General features: G+C 41.7%; 1 protein-coding gene across 9 annotated transcripts in view; it reads left to right on the forward strand.

Moving 5' to 3' along the window:
* Positions 1–17,253, forward strand: part of Asph (aspartate beta-hydroxylase) — a 159,719-nt gene that overhangs the window by 29,991 nt on the left and 112,475 nt on the right. For 5 of the 9 annotated variants that reach the window (XM_057790317.1, XM_057790315.1, XM_057790316.1 and 2 more), the window contains one exon: positions 543–611. In XM_057790317.1, coding sequence (XP_057646300.1) covers positions 543–611 — 69 coding nt within the window. Of the gene's footprint in view, positions 1–542; positions 612–5,467; positions 7,819–12,316; positions 12,359–14,437; positions 15,429–17,253 lie in introns of those variants that run through there. The other 4 variants (XM_057790321.1, XM_057790322.1, XM_057790323.1 and 1 more) reach the window with 2 other exon arrangements.

Consider the following 17,253-nt stretch of genomic DNA (forward strand, 5'->3'; position numbering starts at 1 on the left):
CTTTCGGAACAGCCCCACCCCCTTAAGCTGATGCATGCTTTTTTGTTGTAATCTGTTATTAAGGATCAAACAATTAATTCTTTACTGTGTAAAGTACTTATGCTCTCTGTTGATCTTTATTTGAAGTTTAGGTTGCATTCATTGTTGATAGTTAAGTGATGTTTTACATCTTAGAAACATCATATTTTATGCGATTGTTTGACTGTTAGAGATGTGTTGATATTTTTATATATGAGCCAATTTTTATGTAAAATGTTTTAAAGAGAATAATCAAATTATTGTGAAGTGATAGGATCAGAATATTCCTGAATCTTTGGGGAAAAGATCCTGTCACTCGTATGTTAGAATCCATTAGCCGCACACTTCTTGAATCTGTAGGTGAGCCACCTGTGGGTTTTGGTGATGTATTCTTATGGTTCTGCTTTGCAGGAGTAGAAGGAGGGGAAAAGTAACACTTATGGTGTCTAGCAACAGTGAGAGATGGTTCATTATTAAATTTGTTTCCTCTTTTCCCTGTGTCTATCATTTCTCTCCTGCTGTAGGAAAACTAGGAGTCTATGATGCAGACGGTGATGGAGACTTTGATGTGGGTGATGCCAAAGTTTTGTTAGGTAAGCACATTGCTTTCTTCCTTTTCATTAGAAGGCTTAGAGACCGAAGTCAAAAGAATATTTTTAATATTCCTTAATGTTAGATTTATTAAATTACAAATGAAAAGTATAATAATAAACTTATTGTAACTGATAATTATTCACAGCAACTGTAAATGTTTTATGGAAAGTATTTTTCAACTTAATATTTCATTTTGTTGATATACTAAATGACCACTCCTCCATTTTGACTTTTCAAATCGCTTTGGTAAGTAAATGAGCATGTAGTTAGTTCTTACACATCAGTTTTTAATAATGATAGCTTCATTTGTGTTTTCAGATTTAAACATTTCATAGTTTGAACTTGATGTTCAGAGACATAGATAATGTCCTCATGTGCTTTCAAATGAGGAACAATTTTTAAAAGCATCATTTAGTGTAATTTATTCTGACTTTATGATGTAAATTTCTCCATGCAGAAACAGATTAGGGCCAGCTCTGCTTAGCCTTAATAAAAGGCCAGATCAGGGCAGTATGCTCAGTGTAATAGGACCTCAGATGAAAGTGTACATTTTGGAAGGCTGACAGAAGCTCATTTTTGAAATAATACCATGACAGTAAATGTCTTTATTGTCTTATTTGTGTATAACATTTTACATTAATAAAACATAAACTAGTGGTCTTTAATCATGTTTCCTTTTTTTGGAGGGGGGCTCCTTGCTGTCTTTGTAATTCCATTACCAGCCAGGTGTTTCTTAAAATAAAAATTGGTATTTCCTCATTGTTTTAAAATAGTGTCTTAATAGAAAGGATAGTGCTGATTCGAATATGCAGATTTGTGTACTGTAGCCTGTTATTTCTGGTTTTAAGCAGCTCATTTCCTTTTTCTGAATATGAAACTATATGCACTAAAGCTTCATATAAAATCATTTAGCAAAACGGTAGCACTGAGCTTCACAGCCTGGTAGATAAACTGGTCTGTGTGCTTATGGTCTCAAATAGAAAGATGCTGTAGCAAGCAGTTAGGCAGCTTTCACAGTTAGATGCCACTGCCTTCTAAAACAACTCTGAGCATGAAAGTTTTAGTTATGGTCAGCTGTACTGCAGCTTGACACTCAGCCCTCCCTGCGGTGTGTGCTTCATGCACAGCGGAGTTAGTGTTTGCTACTTTCCGTGGTACATCCACTCTACAGGTTTCATGATATCTCTTGATTTAATGACTTTCTTGCCATAATTTCATCATTTTATATTTAAGTCAGAGTTTCAGTACATACATTAAATTCTCAGACAACTGTAGTTTTAGGCATGGGAAAGAAATAAAATCATGCACAATGTAATATGTGAGGGTGATGGTATTTTCTTGCCATAAGTGGTCTCTTTGGTCCAAGATACTATTTTAAATGCATTCTGAATCATGAAACTTTTAAAGGCTAATGCCATATGAACCCTGTTGTATTATTTTCCTTTTTTAGCATTGGTAACTATAGTGTGTTTTGTATTTTAAACTATAGTATAAGAAATTGCATATAAACGCGCACACACACACAGACACACTGGAATTATAGCCCCAAAGTCTACACTGCCTCAGTGAGTACCTGTACAGTTAGGATAGTCATTTGCTATAGAAACTGTGTAGCTACACATGGGATTTTACACTTTCAAAATTGGCTATACTTTGTGTACTTAACTCCCACCCAAAATGAAAAATCCATAACGGAGTTATAAGTAGAAAATCTACTTGGTTTGGATTCTAAGATATTCTGAGGTGTTTTTTGTTTTCTTTTTTTGACCACTTTAAGATGTTAGTTAACTTTAACAGAATAGCTGTTTGCAGGGCGACAGAAATGCTGTGAGCAGCTCTGTTTGTTCCTTTCATTAGGCTTGTGTGTCAGGAGGTAGATCGGGGCGGGGTGCGGGACCACCTACTGAAGCTGTTCTATGTGAGCTGCCAGGCCCATTGTCACCTGTCACCACCCAGTGTGAGGTGGTTATTCTCTGCCCCAGTACAACTTTCGCTCTGCTTGGTTTGGATGATGTGGGTTCTTTTCTCACACACAAGGGAACTGAAGTCAGCTGTGCCTCAGGTACTTGCAGGTGTCTGCAGAGACGAACCCTGGTCCAGGGTTGTGATGCTCTGTGTGACGGGGGAGCAGTTAGAGAGCATGCACTGCTAAGAAGTCAGCCCCTCCTTTCCTTCCTATTGGGGTGGTACCTTGGTCCCTAAGAGTATAGTTAGATTAAGGCAGGAAACCAAGGTTAGGGAGGGACGGAGGGGAACAGGGATTACAGAGAGGCACATAAAAGTATGTGTCAAACTTCCACCATCTTGGCATTGATTTCATACCCCCCACCGCCATTTGAAATCTAAATCTAAACCATACTAATCTATGGAAAGTCTACATACGTGTTGTTTTCCTTTGACATTTTAAGCCCCCTCCCTGCCCCATGAATTATTAATATAAAGGCGTGAGTAAATCAAGACCAATAGCTGTTACTGATTTTGCTAATTCTAAGTCTCCGGGCACACTTTGCAAAGGTTCGGATCCTGCCCTTGGATATGGAATGTCCCATTGTTGAGGTCAAATTGTTTAAAATGCAGGTGATTGCGTTTCAGTTTGCTAATGAAATCTACATGCACGTATGTGTGCAAGGACAATATAAAGAGGCAATGCTAATGAAATCTGCATGCACATATGTGTGCAACGGCAATTATAAAGAGGCAATGAATTTGAAAGACAGCAAGGAGGCGGGGCAGCAATGGGAGGGCTTGGAGGGAAGACAGAGAAGGGAAAAATAATGTAGTTGTATCTTAATCTCAAAAAAAAAAAAAACAAAGAAAAAGAATGTTTCTCACATACTGCCAGTAGGGAATAGTCCCAGGACTCAGTGCTGAGAGCAATTTCTGTAGTAGCCTCACCCAAGGGTGCACATGGGCTTCTTCATCCTACAGCTAGCACCTAGGTGACCCTTATCAGGGCTGGTGCAGTGCTAAGGCCAGCTGTTTCTGTACGTGTGCTAAGTGCAGCCTGGAAAGAAAGAGGAGGACCATAGAGTTCCTCTAGCGTAAATGCACACTCACCATGTGTGTGTGGGGGGGGGGGGTGAGAGGGGTGTGACACTTAGGTTCCGAGGAATTACATGCCCAGAATAGCATTTCTCTCCAGACCAGTATTCCTGTTCTAAGAACTACAGTTGCAGAGCTGTAGTTGATGAGTTGGTTGGGAAACCTCATACACAAACCTGAGGGCCTGAGTTTGGACCCTTCAGGTGCAGAAGCTCATTCCTCATCAGGATACGAAGACAGTAAAATCCCTCGGGGCTATCTGACTCCTCTAGCCAGATTGGTGGTCTCCTTGTTTAGTGGGAGACCCTGTGATGAGTCAGTCTAACCTGCCTGGATTCCTACCTCCAATGCCAAATCACGGTGAACCTCAAGGCCTCCAGGGCTCAGTACCGGGGCATGAAGAAGATGCTTGACATCAGCTTCTGACCACCACATGTATACACACAGAAGTGTGTGCATGCACACAAACATATACGCACACATACACAACTCCAAGCTGTTTGGGTCACTGTCCAAATATTTGTTTCTCAGTTTCACCTGCCATACTGAAGCACAGAGATGCATGGGAAGAGCAAAGCAAACAAGGGTTCTCTGAATACACAGTGGTGGGGTTTAAGTTAGGGAGAAGACTCATTCTCACAGTTCTTAGTGGAAATACAGATCTTTGATTATAGCATTTGAAGGCTTAAGTTCAACGGAAAACTGCCTGGAGTTTGTCAAAGAATCATTAAATACCAACTGCAACTGTGTTAGTCCCCCCCCCCCCATGTCCCCACGCACACACACTAACATGGAAACTGCCAGGGTCCAGTTCTTCTGCCGGCAGTGCAGAGACGTTTACTGGGCTCTTCCTGACTTCAGCTAGCCAGCATTCTGCTGTCTCTTGTGTGCCCATCCAGGTGGTAGTTGTTCTGTACGGAGAAGCTGTTGTAAAGCCTGGCTGAGCAGGGCTTGGTTGCAGGGGGCAGGCTCCCAGGTCCTGAGTTTCATACTCTTCCTGCTTTATCTGCCATCTGCTTTTCTTCCTCAAACTGCTGGGTCGTTCAGTGTGTTGTGCACGGATTTGTTATCTCCAGGGTCTTCCCCCGGTCATTTCCCCACTGGAGAAAACCACGAGGATTTACATCTGGATTTCTTCTACTCAGGGGGCCCTGACTGGCAGCAGGGCTTAGAAAACTGCAGACATCAAGAGTCTTTGCTCTCATGGCCAAGGGGAAGAGGAGTTAGGGATGTCTCTGCTGTAGCTGCCATAGGCAGGAGGAGAGGATTATCAGCAGCTGGATTTAACTTCTGAGCAGATTTACAGAGCCATGAGTCAGTTGGAAGAGTGTTACACCACTCACCAATTTAGGTGTTCAACATGAATTCCACATTTGAGTGTCTGGGTGCCCAGCTGAGACGCTGTGAACTGTAATCCTGGTGGCTTGCTTGCCCAGAACATCCCCAGATTACTCCAGGGCGGATGATATCGCTGAGCAATTTGGAGGATTGTTCTCCGATGTCACTTCTGTTCATTCTTCCTGACACTGTCTGCAGAGTTTGGTGGCACATGTTGCCGGTTTTTCCCGCCCAGATTCTGGTGGGAAAGAGGCCAAACTGCCGATGAGCTGGGAGGAGCACGGGTTGGTGGGTGGGTGGAGACTTGGTTTGGAGACATGCTTCTCAATCGATTTCTTTATTTTCTACGTTACCTTTCTGTAGATCTGTGACCACAATGCACTCCCTTTTAAGATCGCTCTGCCTAAGCTCAACTTTTTTTCCACCTAACTGCTCTCCCTGTTTTCTCTTCCCTTCTCCCTTTATTCTTATGTAGGCCTGACCAAAGATGGCAGTAATGGAAATATTGATTCTCTTGAGGAAGTCCTTAATATTTTAGCCGAGGAGAGTTCAGATTGGTTTTATGGTTTCCTCTCCTTTCTCTATGATGTAATGACTCCCTTTGAGATGCTAGACGAAGAAGAAGAAGAGGAGGAGGAGGAGGAGGAGGAGGAGAGCAAAGCGGCAGATGGTGTTGATGGTACGTCGCAGAGCGAAGGGGTTCAGGGAAAGACCTGTGTCATTTTGGATTTGCATAACCAGTAACTTTGGTTCAGGGACGCGAGTCCCCGGGTTGTAAAGTGGAGCAGCCCCCTCCTCCCTCTTCGCTTATGCAGGGCTCAACATGCGGCGGGGCAGTTGTGACTTCGTGATACATGTCAACCGTGTGCTCCTGCCCAGTGCAGCCACTTAGCTAGTCCCTCGCTTGGCTCCCTCCACGCCTAGAAAGGAAGTGGCGTTCCTCACCCTAGACTGTTCACGAAGTGCACTGGAAACGTTGTTCTCGGTCGTGTAATTGGTTTCTGTATCATTTTGTTTCAACTTATGTATTCACTAAACTCAACTGGAAATTGTGTTGTATTTAACCCTTGACGCGTTGTCTTTCTAACACTCAATGACAGCTCTAATGGGAGGGGTTCTAAAGCTCTTCCTGGCATGACTGATATGTTCCACGCTTCTCTGTTGATCTTTAACTGGCCTGCTGTGTAGTGACGGCTCTCTACGAAGCCGGTACCTTTTAATCTGTAATTTGTTCAGGTTAATTGACTTGTGATAAAAAAGTTTCTACAAACTTATTAAAGTTCTGTGTTAATGGTGCTTTTGATATCATTTGAAAACAATCCCATGTTTTTGCCTAAGGGTAATGAAGTTTCTGGATTTAGATACTAACAGGTCTCAATGTGTCGATTTCTGAAATCAGAGTTTCTTATAGATTTCATTTTTAAATATACATCTAGAGAAGATAATTTGCAATATCTTTACGTAAGCATATTATAAAAGAGGGAAAGAATGAATGAGCATCTTGAATAATGTTGTACATATTAAAACTATCCTGAATTAGTCTTTTTCCATTTTTTTTTGGTTAACTTATTAGCTGTTGATTTCAGGGTTAGGTATAATATAATGCTTAAATTCATAAACTAAATTTATTAAAGTGGTCATTCATTTTTAAGAGATTTTTTTTCTTATTAGGAATGTAGCAATAGATTTGACTTGGTTTGTAAAAGGTGTTGCTTCATTAATACAGAAGCAGTTATTAGCTGCATATGGATCCATTGCTGAAAAAGATTTCATTAGTTTCCCCTGTGACTTCTTTCACACCTGGCGTAACATGGCTCCTGAGAGATTTATCCTTGCTGCTCTTCGAAGGACTGTCAGGATGTTTAGTCCCCTTTGAGAGTCTCTAAAAGTTTGCTCAGCTTTGGGTCCTCGTGCATTTTAAGCTAGAATACACTGGTGTTTTAGACAGTTTAGGTGTTGTTTTCAAATATTCTTTGTTTTTCTATATTTACTTTTCATTCCCTCTGGGGATAATGTGGCCTCATTGTTTCACGGTTATGAAATGCTGGCTACAGCACAGGTCCTGAAATCAGGACCCAGGGATTTGCTGTCTCCAACCGTATCTACTTTTATATGTGGCCACATATGCCCCTCGTGGACCAGGATATCTCAAACCTTTAATGGTTAAGACTAGGTTTTCTCTTGTGTTCAAGCAGAACATTTTACTGTGTTAGTGTGGCCTTGGAGCATTTGATACTCAAGCACACAAGCACTTAACTAAGCCCTCAGCAAAGGAGGGAAATGAGTGTTTTTTAATAATCTTCCTCAATTATTTTAGTCTTCATCAAGCCCCTGTCTTAATCCACTTTGAATGTGAGCACTGTAAAATAATCAAAGGTTATTAGCTTAAAATTTGCAGTCTTAGGTCCTACACTTAATAAAATTCACCCATTCAGATGGCCAACAAATGGTTTTCCAAGCAATTTTGCTCCTGTGTCGTGACTACTAACTATGGATGGTGTTTCGGGCCGGAAGTAAATAATTCAGTTTCTGTGTTAAAAATGTTTGTAATTAATTTCTCATCAGGTTTTGCATTCTCATGATACTAATGCACATTCTATGTACAGAAATTAATTATGCCCATTTTCCCAATTGGAAAACAAGTGTGTGGCATGGTTATGCCCTGACAACTTAGTCCATTTGAGAAGCCTTCCCTGACGGTAAAAACAGGCGGCCAATGAACCCCTTGCTTCTGTGACTTCCTTCAACTTGTATCAAAGGCTTTTGTGTGTATGTGTGTGTATGATAAAGAATAAAGTTATTGGCAAAAATGTGGTCTAAAGCAAACTCAACTTCTTAAGTGTTATTGATTACATATATCTAAGTTGTGAGTTTTCTAAGGTTTAATTTTGTAATTACATTTCATGAAGATACCTTTCTTAGTTCGTGTCTTCTCAAATTGATTACGTATATCTAAGTTGTGAGTTTTCCAAGGTTTAATTTTGTAATTATGTTTCATGAAGATAACTTTCTTAGTTCGTGTCTTCTCAAACTTACGGGCTGACTTCAAAAGGCAACTTTGCATTCTGCATATTTGAGCGTTTATGTAGTGACAGAGGTGTAAATTACTGTATTAGCTCTGCCTTTTCAGTTCCGGTCACCTGAAACAGTAGCTTGTCCTTGTGGTCAATGTAGCATTGGCTCCCCAAAGGGGCTGTCCTTCCTGCTCAGGTGCTCCCGGGCCACTTTTCCTGTGGAAAAGGCACTGGTCTCCAGTTCAGTTACAGGGGGGAGAGGGTGGGGGGAGGTGGAGATGCTGTCCCGTTCTTTGGCTACTTTCAGCGCTGTTTTCTCCCTGGGATGAGCGAAGCTCCTGCATGGGCGTTTCCCAGGCGCTGACCTTACTAACTTGGAAGCGGAAGCGTGGCTGCCGGCGTGCTGCCTGCGTGGATTCCATGCGGCACGGGATGGAATGCTGGCTGGTCCTGCTTGAGTCTCTCTACACATTGCCCCTGCCTTGCACAGACCTTTCCAGACATGTAAGAAAAGTCTTTTCTGTGCTCGACCCCTGGTTGGCTTGTGTGTCTCCTAGTTATTCCGACTGTTGTTTCCTCATCTCTCTTCATATTGGCAGCTTGGGAGAACCGTGGGAGTAGATATACACATCCCTGCCGCTTGTCTCATTGCTGGGCACTGTCTCCTGAGGACTGGTATTCGCAGCCCTTTCTTAAGACTGTGCTGGCTCTGTAAAATGTAAAACAAGCTGTCTGTGGTGTGGGCTGTGGAATTTTCTTTAATGAAGATGTAAATGGGAACACTAAACAAGGAATTTGGTGACTGTGTTTATACATGGCTTGATAGGACCAGCACGGCATATTTTTCTGATGTTTGCTGAGGTAAACCTGCCATACCCTCGCTAGATTGAGGACTACTTGAGCCTTGCGGGTGGGTCTTCGGCTCTATTTGATGCTTCATTGCGGAGTCCACCAATGACATCTGTGACATCCGTTAGCGTTAATCACTTGTTGATGTCATTCCCGTGACTAGCATGGAGGAGCCTCGGTGTTTCTATTGTATAACTAAAAACACTGAAGATTCTTTTCCAAAAGCAAGAACTAATGGAAGTTTTTCTTTTACTACCCCCATTTGGTACCTTCTCCCACAAGAGAAGTGGCGTTTTGAAATTTACTCAGTGGATGGGCGGTGTTCCACAGGTCCTTGGGTGTGCGTGAGTCTGATTTCATTCCCCATCAGCCATTTAGCTCTGTGTCCTCTCTTGCCTCTTTCACTGTCTTACTGAGCTGTGGAGTTTACAGCTTTCGTCACTGGCAGATTTCCTCAGCAGTGTCCTTCTTAAGAAGGAAGCAGATGCAGAGTCTCTTCACGCATTTCACCAAGTGGGGCAGTCATATCGACTGACCCATTGGATCACACCTTAAAATGTTGCTTTTGTGTAGCCTGAGTTGGGAATGGGTCTAGTATTCCAGTGTTGGAAGGTGGGAGGTGAGGAACTGAGACCCCTAGTGATCTCTTCGGGAACAATGGGAGCGAACCAGTGACGTCGGGAGGAAGGACAGGTTAATAGAGCCAAACTTCCAATGTCCTGTTTTTCTGCATGTGTTAAAACCGGGGATCCAACTGCTGACTTAATCGTTCACACATTTGAATGTCGTAGTGGACATTACATTTTGAAAATGCCTCTGTGGCATTTGCCAAAAGAGGGCAAATTAGACCGTTCTCTCTAAGTGAAAAATCTAAGACATTTTATTTTTCCAAACTTCTGTTCAAGAATTCCCAGTCATTAGCCATGTCACCAACAGTCATAAGCAATGGAGGGCAAAGACTGATGAGGAGGGGGGGGTGGGGGGGGAGGGGAATGTGTACATCTTTTGTTGTTGTTTACGTTTTCTTAATATGCCCATCTAGACGGCCTTAACTTACATCCAGGTGGTTTACCAGTAGCAAGAGGTTTTCTTTTCTGCTCTGATAGAGTTTTCTCAGCAGTGCTGGGAAACCGTTTACACTGTGGTAAATGGTCTTGTTATCGAGTCTCTTATTGTTCAACAGAGCTCTCTGTCCCTGGCAGCACTACCTTGGTAGGAAAGGGAGAAAGAAGAAAGTGAAGGTGTGTTTGTTGCTGCTTCACACTGCTGTGCTTCCACAGAAGCCTGAGAGTACAAATCACGGTCCCAGAGCTCTGCTGGCCTAGGGTTTGCTGCTCACCTCTACCTCCTTCAGTAGAGCTGTAAGCATCCTCCAAGCTTCCCCCTCCCATGGTCGCCGTGCCCCTTTGTAAAGGGGACTTCTTTTCTGTTTTTTTTTTCCCCTGGTGGACCCTGGGTTTGGCTCCACTGACCCCATTATTAATATTTATTCCTGTCCTAGGATGTCTTCCGAGCATTGCTGCTTCTCCTTCAGACGTCTGTAGTACGCTGCTCCCAAAGCTGAGTTTCCTTAGTCTACTCCACCCATCTCCCCACCTCCCCACCTTTCCCCATCGCTCAGCTGTTTTTCCTTCAAAGCCACTCGTCCTTAGACAGACGCTTCAAACTCTCCCCTCATCTCCTTGTAATCTCAAGAACTGCCTGTTGAGTCACTTTCCTGATTCCTCAGGGGAAATCCTCCTGGACAAGCTGGGTCTAGGTGTCGCCTTTCTTTCTCAGTGCCATTGTCCCTTCCGGGAAAATCAGCCTGAAGAGGCTCAGGTGACAGGAACCAACATTTCATCTAGAAACCAAGTATGATAGTTGTCCTAATCTTTTCATTAAAAAAAAAAAAAACAAAACCTTCAAAGTCACTGTGTGTGTGTGTGTGGTGTAGCTTAGAAAAAGTTGCTTGGCAATGTATGTTGTTGCATTTTTCTTTCACCTTGAGGTCTTTCACCAAATCTAAAGTTTGAAGTGCAGTGCTTTTTCTTATGGTTTTTCTGCCCTGATGCTAATGCAGCATTCTGGATTGTTGGCGATGAAGATGGAACTCTGGCATTTCATTTGGGCTCCAATGAATGGGATGGGGAGTAGATTGTCTGATTGCCCCCCTCCCTCACATTTTAGCGGGAGTCTGTGCTGCCATGGAAACAGTGCAGCACCAGAAGAGGGCACACACAGTACTAGACCACAGATGCTATATTCTATTCCCTTTAGACATCATGTGTGTATAAATTGGTGTTTCAGAAGTAGGTTTAGTACTTTATTCTGAATTAACCAAACTTGTTAGGCAGTGCTAGCTGGCCATATTTGTTACAATGCTACACTGTCACTGATCGTCTTTGAAAGTATCAAGTTCTGCCTTTGGAAATTAACTGTTCTCTGATGCTGTTACTCAGGTCACCTGGGAGTGACAGATACAGTCAGAGAGCAGTTAATTAATCACTGCTCCCCTCCATCCTTCCCTCCCTCCCACCTTTCCTCCCTTTTCTCCCTCCTTTGTTTTTTGAATGAAGCCAATGTCATGATATTTTCAGACTTTCCCTTTCCAGAATGATGAATGCAAACAGCAAAACCAAAATAGGAACACCTCATTCCAGAAGTGGAGTTCTGGTTGCAGTTTGGGGAAACAGAATGGGTAGTGTAGTCTTTAGAATGGGTAAACCTCATGGTTTAGAGGATTTTATTTGATACTTCCCAGAGTCAGTTGTTGGGTAATCAATCATTTGTAAACCCTTCCCCCTCCCATGGTCAGAACTGTGTCTCCTACCTGATATACCCAAGAAATGGACTGGCAGTTTAGAATGCCACTTTAGAAAGCTTGCCGACATGTGCATAGAAATAATGTTTATGTGAGTGGGAAATACAGAAGGGGTGTGCTGAGATGGAAACACATCCTTCTAGAAAAGCCTATGCTGAAGGTGTATAGTGTTGGTGTTGGTTAGAAAGAAACCGTAATCGGAACTGGATTTTCCCAGAGCGAGAGTAGAAAGCACTTGCAGCGTTTTTATAGTAACAAGTTCACCTGACTCATCTTTGCCTGTGTAACTTGAAACATTCAATTTTAAGAGATAGGGAAAAGCAATGCTTGTTCAAAGAGGACAATCTTACCAAAATAGCTGTTGTGGATAGCAGTACTGATACCGTAGGGAAGGGAGGACCCCAGTGCTCTATACAGACATCTGTGGCCTGCAGAGCCAGCCTTGGCAGGGCAGAGCCAGAGAGACTTGACCAGAGGTCAGTTAGCCTTCCTCTTAAGACTCTCTCTGTGAATGATGGTTGCTTTCTGCGTTTTGAGTGGTAAGGTTAAGTAATTCATTTCATAGAAACATCTGTTTAAATTAATTTATAGGTACTGAATTCAAATTTCTTCAGCATTTTGTCTTCATAACCTCTCCTTATCTTGTAAATACCAACAGAAGGACCTGGTGGGTTAGCCAAGCGGAAAACTAAGGCTAAAGGTATTATTTTCTATTTTTCTGAAGCAGCCTCTAGAAAATCAAGTTCATGCTTGATGGTGCATGACGCTTCTTGTGGAAATGCAGACTTGGTTAATAATGCTGCTTTTTGGCTTGGGCACTCTGGTTATAAATAACGTTTTGAAGACTGAATTGAAGACTTTTGCTTTCTCTAGCTAGCCTGTAATTTTAATTAATTTCCTTTTCATGTTATCAGCTCTTCCCAATAGCCTGTAGATGAAGAGTTTATCAACATAGCTGACTCTGTTTGTTGGAATGCGCCTATTAAATTTATATATGCACATCTTAACTTGCTGCCTAAAACCTTACATGGTCTGAGTTTTTAAAATTACTATACAATGACGAATCCGTCAGCGATTGATTTAATTTCTCTGAAGGCTATGAGGATACTGTCCTAAAACATAATAAAAGCTAGTGTGATCTAACACTAAGTTAGGTTTATAACCGAGAGCGCTGAATTGTTGGTGTAGAATTTGCTGTGTTTGATATTTTAATGCATTAAAATCGCTATACCTGTGTACTATTATATGCAGACTAACATTGCATTGTTTCTGCCTGGTTATCTTTACATGTAAGCATTGGTGTTCTTTAGGAAGAGGGCATGGAAGACATGCATGATTTTCTTTAAACATCTTTGGACAGTTTTTGTGTTCAAGTGCTTGACATATTTGTAAATTATTTTTGTGTTTAAGTCATTGACATGTAAGACCTTTGTCATGAGAATTTTAAATTTGCATTTTCAGTTTTAGGATGAGAAAAGTTTAGTTTTTAATATGTATCCCAACAAGATGTTTTCCAAGAAGAAAATAATTCATATCATTTTATTTTCATAAGCAATGTTGAACTAAATTGCCAATAAGTTGCAATCTTACCTCCTGTACTATAAAGACAATTTAAGCATTAAAGATTGAATTAAACAAAAATACAGTACAGAATAAGGCCAGAAAGCAGTGTGCAATGCAAGCATTTCAATATTTTGCCTTGCCATCTTCTGTTGTTCTATGAAGTGAGATGTACACTTTAATCTGTAGTTTTATAGGAGTTCAGTGAATTTTTGTTTAATTGGAACTCCACAGACTGTCTAGAGAGGTAATATCTTTTCTGAACACTACACATCCAAAGTACACCTTGAATGGCTTTTGTGTGATATGAATCTTGGTCAAATTTGGTTAGGGCAAACGTCTTTCACGTTTTATTATTTAGATCTTTCATTATATTTGTGACTTCTTACTTGCTGCATTATATAACAAGAACCTTTTATAATTTTCTGATGAGAGCAGGAATGTGAGGCTTTTGCTAACTGCTCAGTTAAACTTTGAAAAGTCATTTTATGTGAGACTTGAAGTACCTGCACTTTCTAGTTCATTTCACTCGGTCTCCATAAATGCCCAGAGGACGTGTGCCTTGGCCTGTGTGGCTTTTCATATATTAACAGGGAAAAGTACTTAAAGAAAGGAATGCTGATTACATGAAGTTAGCTGTAAACATAAAAAAAATCAGTTTGCCATTGTAAATGTTACAGATAACAAATTTTAAAATTTATATACGTGGATTTTTTTTTGCTGCCAAGATTTAAATGATACTTAACTTATTTGTGCACCTTTTTTTCCCTCAAGTCCTATAAAGATAACTATTAAGAACATGACACTTTGTTCAAGCTGAAAATTTTAATTATCCTTGCATTAAACAAGTTAAAGTTTGTTTTCATAGCACCTTCGTTCCTTCCCTTATGGCAGTATAGTGAGAAGTTAACTCTTAATTGCCCTTCTGGCTGGGTTCACTTGGTTAATGTTACATGTCAGCCTGTGTTAACACAAGCCAAACCATATTTTTAAGCTGAAACAATAAGATGAGATATTCTCAGAATTTCTTTCACAGCTAATATTTTATAGAGGTCTACTTACCTTTTAGGAGAACATTTGACCCATTAGACTAACTTCTGAATGAGAGCATTCCAATGTGGAGAGGGCGGGAACAAGATGGTACTTAATCCCTAGCCCATCTAGGATTTAAGAGGTGTCACCACTAAACATTTTTTCCTTTGATTGGAAAACCTGAAAGCTAAAGAAACCAGCAAAGAGGACCTTAAGAAGGAGAGAGAGAAGGTTGTGTCCAGCAAAGAGGACCTTAAGAAGGAGAGAGAGAAGGTTGTGTCCAGCAAAGAGGACCTTAAGAAGGAGAGAGAGAAGGTTGTGCCTAGCAAGAGCGAAGAGAGAACCAGTGGGAAGAAGAAGGAGGAGGACAAGAAGGGAAAGAAGGCCGACTCAGACACATCCCGGAAAACATCTCCTAGAGGAAAAAAAGACAGAGAAGCAGAGAAAGCCAACCCCGACAGAAGTGCTAAGTCCAGGGAAAACCTGAAAAAAGGAGCAGAGACGAAGGCCGTTCCTAGTAAAGTGGCTTCCAGAGACAAAGGTGACAAGAAGGGAAGAAACTCTTCCGGGTCTGCTCACGTACCAAAGGACAGTAACCAGAAGAGAAAGAACTGAAAGAGAAAGAACTGCTGTCACTGCTGTCACCACACAATAGTGGTGACACCTTTCACCACCCAACAGCGGGTGACATTCGTCACCACCCAACAGCGGGTGACACCCTTCACCACCCAACAGCGGGTGACACCCTTCACCACTCAACAGCGGGTGACATCCTCCATCACCACCCAACAGCGGGTGACACCCTTCACCACCCAACAGCGGATGACATCTATCGCCACCCTACAGCAGGTGACATCCTTTACCACCCAACAGCGGGTCACATCTGTCACCACCCTACAGAGGGTGACTTCCGTCTCCACCCAACAACAGAGACATTCTTGATTCTACTTTGCTGCTAAAGGGCAGAGAAGATCTGAAATTGCTCTGGCTGGGGAGGATGATACATATTAGCCACTGAACGTTTTTATTGGTGCTCAGTCAGTAAATTCTGTGAAACAAATATACTTTGTCATGCTTCTAAGTTAAAAAAAAGAAGCTTTGCAAGTGTTATAAAATGTAATAACTTCTATTTTTATTGGCCTATTGACTATGTATTCAGATTAAATATGTGTATAATATGAGTTGTAATGGTTTTATTAATATATTAAATACTCCCATTGGGGCCAATAAGAAAGAATCTGGAGATCTGAGCAGTATTTCTGCTAGGCGGGGGCTCTACTCCCTTCCTGCCTGTCTTAGGTGCTCCCCACTCTCAGCTCTCCTCAGGCAGCCCAGGCTCACTGTCTCTGGAGGCCCTCCCCCTCACTCATTCCCCTTTAGGCCCATTCCAAGTTCCCTTTCCCTCCATATCCCATTTTCTGTCAAGGCTCAGCTCTCCCAGCCTTATACTTTGTCTCTTAACTTCCTGTCCCCTTAGATCTCCTCAGTTGCTCTTCCACTACCCCATCTTCCTGTTTTACCCCTTTCTTCTATTACATAAAACAAAACTAAACCAGAAAACCTTGTTCACCTCCATACCAGACACTCCATTATGAGCCCTGTGTGTTGTCCAGAATTAAAGACTTGGGGCTGGAGAGATGTCTTAGTGGTTAAGAGCACTGGCTGCCCTATTAGAGGACCAGGGTTCAATTCCCAGCACTCACATGGCAGCTCACAACTGTCTGTAGTTCCAGTTCCAGGAGATCTGACAGCCTCACACAGATATGCAGATAGGCAAAACACCATGTTTAAATTTTAAAACAAAGAAGAGAGAGTTTTATCAAGGAGAGCATTTCCAAATGCATTTATCATATCATAGGCTCTGAATCATCGAAAGGCTTCTGCTTCACTGTGGTGGTTGTATGGTCCACTATTCCCAGCCAGTTGTTGTGATTAAATGGTATATATATAATGTGTGTATCATGATTATTTACCATTTCCAAAGAACCACAAATCTGAGATCAGAGTTTAGCCCAACATAAACATTTAATAAAGGAAATCTTAATGAGACATGTCTACATGGTGAGTGCTGATCTGTGATCTGTAAATGATGCTCAAATCTATCTTTAGATTAAAAAAATCTGAGCCAGGCATGGTGCCTCCTGCCTGTAATCTCAACACTTGGGAGATGGAGGCAGGAGGACCGGGAGTTTGAGGTCATCCTTGGCTACATAGGGAGGTCAGCCTAGGCTATGTTAAGACCCTATCACAAACAAAAAATAATGATAGTAGGCCAAAATAAAAATAGCTTGATAATAGAATAATAAATGCTATCAGGAAGATTTTAATTTTTAAAAATAACTTACTTTTTCCAGGATCTCTGTTATATTCTAGACGCACCCTGGGATCTCTGTTATATTCTAGATGCACACTGGGCTCTCTGTTATATTCTAGATGCACACCAGGGATCTCTGTTATATTCTAGACGCACACTGGCATCTCTGTTATATTCTAGATGCACAGTGGGATCCCTGTTATATTCTAGACTCACACTGGGATCTCTGTTATATTCCAGATGCACAGCAGGATCTCTGTTATATTCTAGATGCACACCAGGATCTCTGTTATATTCTTGGGCCAAACACAAAGGCCCAAAGAAATTACAGAATGTGGTGACTTGATTTTCTGTGTTGGCAGTGAGGATCTTGTGTCTTTATTTTGTTTATTATTTTGCTTTCATCAAATACCAAACCATGTACACACAAACCCAGGGAGTCCGTGGCTCTATTGACTGTCGCTTCAGGATGATGGATTTCCCAATTAGATCTGTGCTAAGAGGTTCTTCCTACTTCGATTTCCAAAATCTTGGCCCTGCTGATTTGCCCCATTTTATTCCTTGTAAGATATGAGTGCATGGCACACAAGAAGACTTCACCAGGCCTGAGAGATGTCGTCTTAGTTTTCTGGAGGGTTCTGGAAAAACAGACTCCCTAGTAGAACCTGCTAAACATTCCTTGTGTGTGC

This window comes from Chionomys nivalis, chromosome 16 (assembly GCF_950005125.1).
Source record: "Chionomys nivalis chromosome 16, mChiNiv1.1, whole genome shotgun sequence".
NCBI lineage: Eukaryota > Metazoa > Chordata > Mammalia > Rodentia > Cricetidae > Chionomys > Chionomys nivalis.